The sequence below is a fragment of the Lepeophtheirus salmonis genome, chromosome 14 (assembly GCF_016086655.4).
Source record: "Lepeophtheirus salmonis chromosome 14, UVic_Lsal_1.4, whole genome shotgun sequence".
Classification (NCBI taxonomy): domain Eukaryota; kingdom Metazoa; phylum Arthropoda; class Copepoda; order Siphonostomatoida; family Caligidae; genus Lepeophtheirus; species Lepeophtheirus salmonis.
The window spans coordinates 36,815,447-36,827,761 of NC_052144.2; the positions used below are offsets into that span (position 1 = coordinate 36,815,447).

A 12,315-nucleotide genomic window follows, 5' to 3' on the forward strand; every position below is an offset into this window, starting at 1 on the left:
CTTCTCACGTGTCCAATTGAACTAAATTTTCCCCCTCGCCTGTCCTCAAACTGGATAGAAGTCATCGAGCGATTTTTTTTTAACATGCCCATTTTTCAATGGATATTCATCATTAGATTAATCCTTATCTCTTCGAGGGAAAACTATTTATATCATTACATGATCGGATATGTGATGGAACTAGATTCTCACAATAGCTAATAGCAGTTTTAAACCCTCAGTGTTGAAGATAGGAATAAATAATGTTAATATATTTTAAAGCCGAATTTAAAAAAAATTTAAAATCATTTTTAAAATTTCTGCATCATACTTTTAACTAGAATTATCTTTGTTCAAAGTGGAAAATATGTGCTTCAGAGGCATAGGGTTTCAAGACAAATAGATTCAAAAAATTAATAATACTCTCATTGGATAGCTGAAACTATGAACTTTGATTTTAAAAAATGAGCCACTCCAAAAACGCTCAATATCGTTGTCAATTTGTGATAAAGCCACGACAATATTTTTAAGATAAAACTCATTTTTGAATTGATTTCATAACAAAAGTCCATAAATATTCGTATACCCAACTACAAGGGGTAGAAACAAAGAAATCATATAGAAACAAAGTGAGAGAAAAAGAAAAAGGAGAAAAATAAAAGATATATTATACAATTTGTTATAACATTAAGCCTCATCTCTCAAACTGTATAAATGAATTATTTTAAGCTTCATGGACACAAGAGGACTCGTTACATACCCGTAGTGAGTAAGGAACTCCAAAAAATGGATATTCAAGGATGTACTCGGAGCAAATCAGCAAATTCTTTTTCTTTCTCTCTGTTTCTATCTCTTCTAACTGGGGCATACGAATACTTCTGGACTTTTAATATGAGATCAATTCAAAAATGAGTTTTTTCTAGAAATATTGTCGTGGCCTTATCTTAAATTAAATGATATAGAGCGTTTTTTGCACATAATTTTTTTAAATATTAAAGTTCATACTTTCAAATATCAAATGCAATACCATTATACTTTTTGAATCTATGCGTCTTGAAGCTATGAGCCTCTGAACAAAAAGGACCTATTTTCCACTTTAAACAAAGATAACTTGAGTTATAAGTATGATGCAGATATTTTTAAAAATTTGGCTTTAAAATATATTAACATAATTTATCTTTATCTTCAACACTGAGGGCTTAAACCAGCTTCGAACCTAAAAAATAGCCAAAAATAACACAAAAAAATGGCCTTTTCTAAAGGCCACGAGGCTATGAGAGAAATAATAAGGCAATATTTGGTATTGGGGGATCAAACTCTATTAAATAGAGCATATACTGTTTTTTTACCATTTTTGCTGTTGGACAGTGTAATCATCAGAATCCTTTAATTCCTAACTTTATTTTAATTCAAAACAATACATTTTATATTATAAGCAGACGTTATATTATAACGCTCGCCCGCAGCGGAGCGATCTAATTATGAAGAAGAAATAACTTTCACAATCGTCAAAAGCATTAAACCAAGTAGCCAAACGAGGACTCACCTGATGAACAGCTGAAAAATATCATGGTGCACAATTTTTTTGTCCACTAGTGGGACTGTTTAGTTATTGTTAGGAAAGATAATTAGGAGTAGTTAATATGATTGTGGAATAGATTTTACTTTTAGAAGATACTCATTGAAGGTCCGGAAGACGCAAATTGAATTGTTGAGTATAAGGGGAAATATATTATGGGTTGACTTGACCCTCAATTGAAGATTAATTAAAACTCTTAACTTCCTTTTTGAGAAGCTCAAATTGAGTATTAGTATGCCTTAAACCGTTTAGTGTTTCGTAGTAAGAATGACCGGCAATGATTGCATGAGTATCAAAAATAATTTACTCTTTAGTGTTAGTTATATTTTCAGATTAATTTCTCATTCATAATTTACTTATTAGTCTTATGCCTTACTGAAGACGAACTTAGAACTCATAGAAATTATTACTGGATCAGTTTCATCAAATTTATGGAAAAATGCTCACATCATACATGTATTGCCATCGGTGAGAATCGTTTCATGAAGAACCCGCGTACTATGTACAAAATCTACAACCCATCAATCTCCAATAATAATAAATAAATCGACATTTGTCAATTTTAATTTATTTCTTAAGTGGTTCTAGTTTACTACTAATCCTGTTTTCATTTAATTTTTATTAACTTGGATATCTCATGCATCACTATTTAGTATTTACTGGATCTATTATGAATATATGCATATTAAAACATTATATAATCAAATGTATCACGAGCTACTGGTATAATATGCTTAATATATAGTCTGTAATGGATACTTCGAGTACACCATTAATCAAATTCTATGGGAAGACTTGGTACCGGAAACAAAGATCAAGAATTTTGGGAGAGAATGGCAGCGAGTAGACCACTTCAAGGAAACGCGGTGATCATAATTTACTTCTCTAAGGAAATACGAAGGAATTGGGGGATTCAATAATATAAATTATGTATTACTACTCAACCTGCAATAGCGATACCGAAGCGGTATCTTCATCTCTCATTCAACCCGACCAAAAGATATTAGTCCATAAACGTGGTTATGAATGTTCCAAAAAATGGTATCAAAAGGAAATTACGTTGGCTGCATCCAAATCCTGATGAAATCCACATTTTTATGAAGGCTATAAATAAATGGAAGATTATGTTATAATTATATGTGACCCTATACTCTCAGCCAAACTATGTTATATTAAGTACATAGTAGCCTCGTATCTCTACTTCACGCCATCAGTGTTCCACGATGGGTGTAGCCTCTGTAGTTATTGTAATATGACGTAGACATTAAAACAGGCATAACTATACTCTCCGGACTTATTTTCAATGTTGAAGCTGTAGTTTTTAGCCAAATCAGCAGGCACCAACGGACATAGAACATCTAAGACATTTTTCTGTCTCTGTGTGGAGTATTGGACAGTTATTCTCTTGTCAAGCTTGTTTGCTAAGTCTTGGTGTGACGAAGCAAACAAGTTCTTGACCTCTCTCAGCTCTATAGGCAACGAACTAACTTTATTGATGAGAGATCTGATGACCTTTTTTCTAGTCCAATCAGATCCCTTTACATAGTTATAAAAGGTCTTAGGAAACTCCAACTTGACAGACCCCGCCTCCACAATGGTCAGTTTATCATAATTCTTCGTACTTAAGGCAAACTTCGAGTCCATAAAAGTTTTAAAGTCCGCTGCATTCTAACATTTGGAATAACTAGATTTAACTTAACATAATTATTACTTATCTTAATCTTATGAATATATTCATTACTTTATCTTTTAATGAGTGACAATGTAATATTTGATCAAAGTCTTTGATAATGAAATCGCTTACTTTTTTAATTTTAAAAGCTAAATTTTTCTGTTCAGATTTATACAAAGACTGATTTAAATTTCTGATCGCATTTTCTATTGGTAAAATAATATTTTTAAATACTTTATATGAACAATGAACACGGCTATCTCCAGTGTAATCTGCAATTTGCCCTTCTGTTGTTTTAACATATGTAGATAAGATTCACAATGAGAACTATACTTTTCAATCAATTTAAAAATATATATAACCTGCTATATAATATAATATATTAATTTCATGATTTGATATTTGTGGTTTTATTGATAGTTAGAAGCACAACAGGGAAAAATAACTCATAATTTTGATCCTATGTCTGAAACTCTTTTATACCATGATGATGGTCTTCCGTCTTTATCTTAACTGAAGGAAAAACTGGATTTGAATTGCGTTCGAAAAGGAATTTCAGTTATTTGGTTTGAAAATGAAGCTCATTTTTTTTTCGTAAATATAAACTATGCAGTAATTATGTCCTGTTATAAATAATAATAGTAAAAATTCAAAACTAAAATATATTTATTACTATAGAATAACTATCAAACACAACTAACAAGAAGTTTCAAATACATACATTATATCTTTTTCAAACTGTATTATCAAAGAATAGAGAAAAAAATCGAAAGCTATTAAACCAATTTCTGAAGTCAATAAATTTAAATAACTTTACACTATCCTTTTAAATCTTATATAGCTTATTAAAAACCGTCTATATAATAATTTTATTGATGTTCAATAAATGGATTACGTTTGATCATATGAATTAATTTAAATTCAAAATTTGAAGGTAAGGAATTACTTTGGTTCATGTGCTGAAGTCTTTTTTACTTTTTGAAGTCAAAATATGAAAACAATATAAATTAAGATGAAATATTAAGTATTTAAAGTTATATGGATATTATAGAAGACAAGATTTTTTAATAACAGAAAAGCTAAGGCTGCCCACTCTTCTGAAAGAAGACAAGGTGAATATTTTCTAGCTGTTGGTTTGGTGAAGAGGAGACCCATTTGCTCACGGATGAAAGAGAGTTTAGAAGCTTGTGTAGGTTCAATCTCTGAGGAGTTGAAAAACTTCACTAACTTGTTGAGAATGTCTTCCCAGGTCTCTGTTTTATCAATTCTTCTTTTGCTCCTAGAAAGGAAGCCAAATTGATGGTTTGAATCACAGTGTTGACCATGCCTTCTGAGGTGATGTGTAACACTGCCTTTTTGTCAATCAACACACCCGAGTGGTATATTTTGAATGACATATCTGTCTCAAACTGGATGCTGGCTACTACTTGGGGGCCCAATTTCTCATCATGGGATAGCATCAAAAGGGCAACACTTAGTTTTTGTGATGAGGATGAAGTCTGATGGGAGTGTCTCCTTGACCAATTTGTCACCAAGTTCTTCCATAGAGAGGACTAACTCCTCAATCAAGAGTTCAAATTCCAGATGTTGTTGTAGGTTATTGAACTGTTGACACCCTACGTGACGTGGTCGCAGCTTGAGATGGCCTTGACGACGCTTTAGGAGTTGAGTGGTAGTTGGGCCAGTTTGTCTATAGGGACGGTACTACATCTGGTTTGAGGTACCTATAAAAGAAGGACAGTTATAAGCATACGCATCAAAAGTGAGCAACTATCTTTCCTCTTCTTTAGAACCTTGCCAAGGGTTTGACTTCTTTTAGACTCACAGATGAAATCAGAGTCGTTGAAATGCAGGGAACGCAGCTTTGTACTTTTGGATGGTGCCTAATCTGTCTTTTTCAGATCTGTTTCTCTTGGAATGACTCTCAGCCAGGCAGTATCAAGTCCGGGGTTTCTCTGTTTGTTTGGCCACAGATGGATCGTAACACCAGACTGTTGTGACTTGTTGTCATAGCCCTTTCTACACCCTGGAGCACAACACTTAATTGGCATGATTGGAATTACAAACCACAATAAAGATGGCGTCCACAAAGTAACTAATAGTTATTAGTTATTATCTTATCCAACACCTTGCATTGTTTAATTTTCAATAGACCCATGTTGCACGCATATTTGAATTCATGTTTACGCGTGCCCGGTCCTGCTTACATGAGTCCTTGATTGTACCGACTGCTGGGCAAGACAGGCAGATTTTGACACAACACGCAACCACTCATAGTCTATGACATAACTATTGCCCGAATTTTTAATTTAATGTATCGTACCGACCGCTAGGCAAGAAAGACAGGTTTTGACAAAACACGCAACCACTCATCTACTATGTCGTCAATATTAAAAGCTTGGTGGAAGTCAAACATCAGTCGTACACGCGTTATGGTATAACCTTGTATCTCTATTATTATAATATATATATACAAGGTTTATCTTATCTAGTGGAACACATTTTATTTTTTTCAATTTTTGAATAGTAAAATTTAAACAAAAGATTTTGTTAGGACATTTATTTAACAAAATGTTCATTTCATTAATAAAAATATATATCATCAAATTAGTGATTTTGATCGTATTTTCGGCTTATGGATACTTAAAAAATGCATAATTTTCAACTAAGTTAGATCAAATATATATCCATGGGGAAAAATTTAAAAAGTCGCTAAAGAGTTACATCTATCAATTTTGTGATAAGATAGATATATTTACTTAGAATTATCACAGCATGAATATGATGCATTAGTTATTATTTTAATGTTGAAGCATATCAAACATTATACATATAAAAAAAATGAGACAAATTTTAAATTTAGATGTGCTTTTCATATGATTAGATCGATCTTCACTCATTAAAAACATAAATAATTCCATGTTCTCTAAGGGCAAAATTATTAGGACAAAAGAAGGGATCCAAGATAATTTATCCTCAACAAGAGATTCTCGAATTCCTATATCTACGGGAAGGATGGCAGATTGAAACTTTATCCGAAGAAGAAAACCAAACCAACCTAAGCCTCAAAAGAGTAGACTCAACTCCTTCCTTGAGTGGGGAATCTTATCAATCCCTATATATAACAATTGTATAGATTCAAGAATTGAAGCTTTCGCATAAGTTAAATATCACTAAAGACCAATATCATTTATTACAAAACATAGTTACAAATTCAAATGTCATTGTATCATATAGAAAAATACACATAAAAATTTGTATTATAAGAGGCTTTAAATAACTAGTTATGGTTCTCATAACTTGGATTGATACATTGGAAGAATAAAGTCACAGTCCTAGGTAAACAACTTCAAGAATTCGAGTCTTTTAGGTAACTACTTAATGCAGCCTCTTTCATTCTCTTTGCATAAGAAAGAAGGTTTATGAAGAGACAAAGACCATCGTTCTATTGCAATTTCAGATTGCTCCAATTGTACTGAGCTTAACAGTTTTCCTCGCTCTCTCCGACTACTCGACCTTTGACTACCTCCCCGAATCATCTCAGTGGTTTGTTGCGCAACACCCAACTACCTCTTCTTCCGACACATCTTGGATCAAAACAAAGTGGAAATCGCCGCACTTGCCTAGTATCATGCAAATACTTGTCCGTCAATTCAAGAGTCTTGTCGAATATGACTAATCCATCATGTCCAATTATATTATAATTGATAACGGAGAATTAATTGATTAGCACTTCTTTCATAAAAACCGCTGTCGTGTTTGCTTATTTTTCTTTTATCATAATCAAAGTTGATAATCCTGTAGAGAAAAACACGTGTAAGGAGAGGGGGGGGGGGAGAAAGACTTATGGTATCATTGTTTAAAATACTGATGTGATTATCAGCTGCCTGCTTTATTATGATTTTTGAGGGTATAACAAAAGTATTTATTAGCAAAATGTTCCATTTCGAAATTAGTAAATATTTTCACACCAAATTACAATCAAAGTTATCAGTAAAAAGTATAAAATATTTACTAATAACACTCTCGTCTTAGAAAGTCCGAGCTCAAAAGAGGGACCCATGCAAAATTTCAGCCCCCTAGGTACAATAGTGTGGGAACGTATAAAGGACATCTACACACACACACACACACAATCTCCATTTTATATGTATAGATGAATATATTTAAGGGAAGAAGCATATATTTGTGTATCGCATGGTAGTTAATTAGCTTGATACTTTGAGTGCACACTAATTCGCGCACACAAACGACTGTAAAGTCACCAACTCAGGAACGGAACTGTTTTAACAAAAAAACTGAATCTTAAAAAGAAATTAATCATCATAAGAAATAAATCAAAATGTTTATTTTGGCGATCGATAATTTGGAACTCGATGACTTTTTAACTTGCGCAACCTCCTAACGCATAACATGCAACGATTGTGTATATCACTACTATTTTAATGAGTCCATATACAATATGCATAAAAGAAAGAAGTAATCCCCGTACAGTGAACAGTAAATAGAGAAAAAAGGAATTTCTTATTCCTAAAGACTGTATTGAGATAAAATAATGGATTATTCCATGTATTTAGTATTCCCTACTTGAGTCTATCCCAAGTCCATGCCCCAGATTACGATATTATAAGGTGTGTCGATAAGAGGTTTCATTACAACTGTATCGGTGATTTTGATGACGTCACAGAGGAGTCAATTTAAAAAGAAATTCGGTAGAACAAATTGTATTAATACATATTATTGTATTTTATTTTCTCATCAGACAGAACTCTTAGTCTAAATTTTTACTCTCCGACAATTACGGTACTAAATTTTTTTTTTTTTAAATTAATTGAAAGTTGTTTTTGATGAAAAATGGGTCAGATCATAATTTTCAAATAGATATACAAAAGTAGCGGATATCTGATGGATTTGTACAGGTTGCTACAGAAGAAGATATAATTCTCGGAATACTATGAGTTAACACTTAACACTAGTCAGTAACAATTAAATTGTCTCCGTTGTGACGTCATCAAAAAAAGTTGTCAGCTAACGTCAACCATACTGCGTTGCTCGTTTCTTATCGACACACCTTATATATATCTAACATGGTCTACTCACACATAGATTGAAATAAATCCAAGTTAAGTTAGAAGGAAAAGTTAAAGGTGTTATTATTATTCATGCGATATAAAAGTTTTAGGATAAAAAGAATGTTGAACTGACATTTGAACTTTAGTATCAAGTTATCTAGTGAACCGAAATGTATTATGGGATATTACAAGAGATCGGTGATGCTCAAAGAAGCTGCTGTGCAAGAATTTAACCTTCCTTGGGGCTCAGTAGTTTACTTGCACAACCCGTGGGCTGAGGTGTGTTATAGGATATAAGAAGGGGTCCTTGATGCTCACGGCTGTGGGGAATTTTTTTTTATCATTCAATAGTTTGCTTGGCCAAATTTTAACTAACAACGATATTACCCCAACCTTTTTAACACAATCATTTTACCGGGCACCCTTCTGAAGAATTATGTAACGTTAACTAGGAGCCTTACAGATTACTTAATTGGGAGTAAATCCTGAAGGGATCAGTTGAGTTCTGTTTAAAAAAAGACTCCATGTGGAGGCTTTATTCACATAATTATATATTTTATTATAAGTAAGTATATTCATTATTTAATTAATTGCGGGTAATATTTAATTATAAATATCTTTTAGAATGTAATCATTTTGAAATATATTGTTTGTTCAAGAGTATTTTTATTCATGATTACATTTAATTAACCGAGTGTATGTGTTCGTAGACCCCAACAGATTCAACATAATCCCTAAAGCACCAACAGTTATCAATTGTCCGATCCCAGATTGTGAGGAAGTTATCGAGAGCGGGTCAGAGGCAGTGGCGATTGTTCTATTCAATACTCATAGTTTGAGTTATCATAAACAACTTTCACGAGACTTAGAACTGGGTCCTAAGTCTAATCCACCACCTTGTGAGAGACCCAAAATTGATTTTAAAACGACAAAAGGATGTGGAATAGCTTTGTGGATCGATGGAAAGGGTTTATAAGAACTGAAAAGTTGAAAGTCGGGAAAGAGTAGACCAATTGTTTCAATGCTCTGAGGTTACACTGGGAAATGTATTGAAAGATTAATCGAGGAATAACATTTCATATTGATTAATTAATTATTTGAATGAAACTTATTAAATAACTATCTTGTACAAACACAAACTGGAGTTGATACTTTATTTTTGAAGTACAAATTCATCCGTTTAAATAATTAATTTAATAATTTTGTTCAGTATTTATGTTAGAATTTATTCTTTAACATAAATCTACTTATATTTTGTATTTTATATACATTCCGTCAATTTATCGTTTTTTGCTCAAGAATTTGTTTTTGGGATTTCAAATATAATTAGAAAATGGAAGAGTTGCTTAAAATACCAAGTGATGGGGAGATAAAATTACAAATACGACAAATAATATGGCTTTATAATTGTTCAAAAATCATATGAGTTTACCAAGTGGAATTTATCATCAAAAAAGATGTTTTTCACAACAACAGGTTGCGTGATTAAAGCTTGTGCTTCTCCAGATAATATAAGAACTCATTGGCAATTGATATCAAAACTTATTGACAGCCCTAGTTTTTTGACGTCTGAAAACATTTGAAATTAAACTTTTGAATATGGGTGTTATTCAATTTTTGAGTCGTACGAGTACTGCGATACACCTTTATAATAATAATTAATGCTCTTTAAAAGAATGCATAAAGTGGTCCATTTCTTGAGGTTAAAAACAAAATTTATTCTTTATAAGAGAAGAAATTTGACATTTTTAAACATCAAATTATAATATCAATGATTAAGTAATATTTTTTTAAATAACAGAGAAATAGATTGAATTTTTCTATGGTAAGTATAAGACATATGGTAGATTTGTAGGTGTATAGAAATGTCTGATTAATATGAATTACAATTATTTTTTTACATGAATTTAAATAAATTCACTGTAAATGAAACTGATTGAATTTAGGCCAGTCCACAAATTGAGGCCCAAACCGAAACAACATCATGAGAAGTATAGCAATGAGACAAGCTAAAAAAAATAAAAACAAAAATGTGTGAGAGTTAATTTCCGATGAAAACAGTAAAATCAGGAAGAAAGAGGCAATGATGACGAGGAGGGACAGTGGTATGATATGAACAGCTTTGAATTCAGATTGATGAAAGAAGATGGGGTAAGAATCAAAACTTCGTGCGTTAAGACCTGAAAAAAGCAGTAATAGTTAAAAACTTTGAAAATAAACAAAAACAACTGAAAGAGGAAACCCACCCGTTCCAATTTTTCCTATAAAAATGTCCAGTGAATCCTGTCGAAAACCGTCAAAAAAGTTATTTTTCACATATCTAGACAATGCATTGTATCCATCGTCCAAAATTCCTGCGTAAGTTCTCTTTCCCGTGCGAGTAAAATCTGTCTTCATGGCTCTAGTTCCAGCATATTGAACAGCTATGACGTCCGCATGATCCGCCCAAACATTTTTGAAGACTTTGATAAAATCCGTATTGAGCTCTAACCCAGAGTTGGATATTCCCATACGACTAAAGACACTTTTCAAATTCTCAAAAGCAAGCATGGATTGGACTACATTGGTTCGATCCAGACAGTCCATACAATTCGTTCTAAAAATGCCAGATTGTACTAAGTTGGGAGTCCTTTGACGACTGTCATAATAAAAGAAATTAAATTTATTTTGATAGCTCGACAAACGGTCGATAAGCTTGGAGATTCGACTCCAACCCTCTGCATGAAAATCAAACCCTTCATATGATATTCTAGGTGCTTTGACAGAATTAGAACAAAGTTGTCGATAACTTTTCTCCAATTTTCCTTCATATCCATGGGTATTAATTAAATTTACAGCCACGACATCTCCGTATTTGTTGATTTGCTCACCGAAATGAACATCAAACCCTGTTTGATGATCTTCTCCAAGCATTATACTTGGTTTTGGCATATATTCAAGAGTAGGTAATTGAGACCAAAACATTGGAATGGATCCACGAGACTGAACAAATGATGAAATAGCTCCATCATGCTCAACAATTTGCTCTGTTTCAACAAAATTGGCCACCTTTCCAAAATGATTGACTCCTCTTACGAAAAACCGAGTCCCAACCCGGTCTGAAGATCGCCTTGAAATTAAAGCCCACCGAAAAAACTTTCCGTTAACAGAACAACGCTGAATGAAAATGGCTCCATGAATAATTGGAAGACAGAATCGATGTAATTCAGGACGATCAAAAAAGGGTTCCAAGAGTTTTCGATTCCAGACGTATTCAAAATCTGCACTTTGGATAAGGGATTGTTTTGTATCAGTATTTCCACGATTTTGAATATTTCGAGTCATATCCAGAGTATGACAAAAGTAAAAGGCTGGCGTAGAGAGGACTTGAATGATCATGTCCATCATAACTTTATTCTTTTCTGACTCTTCTTTGGTTAGGTGAAGATTTGCCCTTGAAAATGAAATGATTTCCGTTGCTTCCACTTTCCATATTGTGTGATTATGAACGATTTCCCCAACCTAAAAAGAATTATCATTATCATACCATTCCTATTCGGGTTCACATACCTTAGATTTATGGGTGATCACAACAAGATGTGGGCCTGAGAGAAGGGGAACGATTCCCAGAAGACCGTGGATGGACTTTCGATTAGAAATAACGGGAATATCCGCATCAATGACGCACTCAATGTCACAATTGAGTCGATCAATGACTAAAGCGGGTGTGGACGGACTCAACGAGGACTCATCACGGATAAAAAATTTGTCTGGAGCTATATAAAGAGCCAAAGACATATTCCCGAGAAGTTAAAGCTTCCGTGACACTCAACTATGACGTCACTTCTCTAAAGACAAACTCATCATCGCATCTTTTAGTAGCAACACTTGTAGGGGGCCACTAAAATGGGTCCCAAGGTTTACAATAATTGAACATTAAAAAATTAGACAAATATTTTTGAATAATTTATTGCAAATCCTGGTTATCATCTCTTATATTATATTATATAAATTGTAATATCATCAAAAAATAA

At 32.9% G+C, this 12,315-nt stretch overlaps 1 protein-coding gene across 1 annotated transcript; it reads right to left on the reverse strand.

Annotated features, from left to right (window-relative positions):
• Positions 1-9,995: 9,995 nt before the first annotated feature.
• Positions 9,996-12,283, reverse strand: Sac1 (Sac1 phosphatase). The gene is made up of 3 exons (XM_040724860.2): positions 11,852-12,283; positions 10,549-11,803; positions 9,996-10,482 (listed from the first exon to the last, which is right to left on the reverse strand). Exons 1-3 carry the CDS (start codon positions 12,077-12,079, stop codon positions 10,220-10,222), a joined length of 1,746 nt encoding a protein of 581 aa, XP_040580794.1. The 5' UTR covers positions 12,080-12,283; the 3' UTR covers positions 9,996-10,219.
• Positions 12,284-12,315: the final 32 nt, after the last annotated feature.

Excerpts from the sequence above, each read along its gene's own strand:
- Sac1 (XM_040724860.2), bottom strand. The coding sequence starts at position 12,079 with ATGTCTTTGGCTCTTTATATAGCTCCAGACAAATTTTTTATCCGTGAT. Across the intron at positions 11,804-11,851 it reads TGATCACCCATAAATCTAAG|GTTGGGGAAATCGTTCATAA; the intron begins GTATGTGAACCC and ends AATTCTTTTTAG. Across the intron at positions 10,483-10,548 it reads TATAGGAAAAATTGGAACGG|GTCTTAACGCACGAAGTTTT; the intron begins GTGGGTTTCCTC and ends TGCTTTTTTCAG.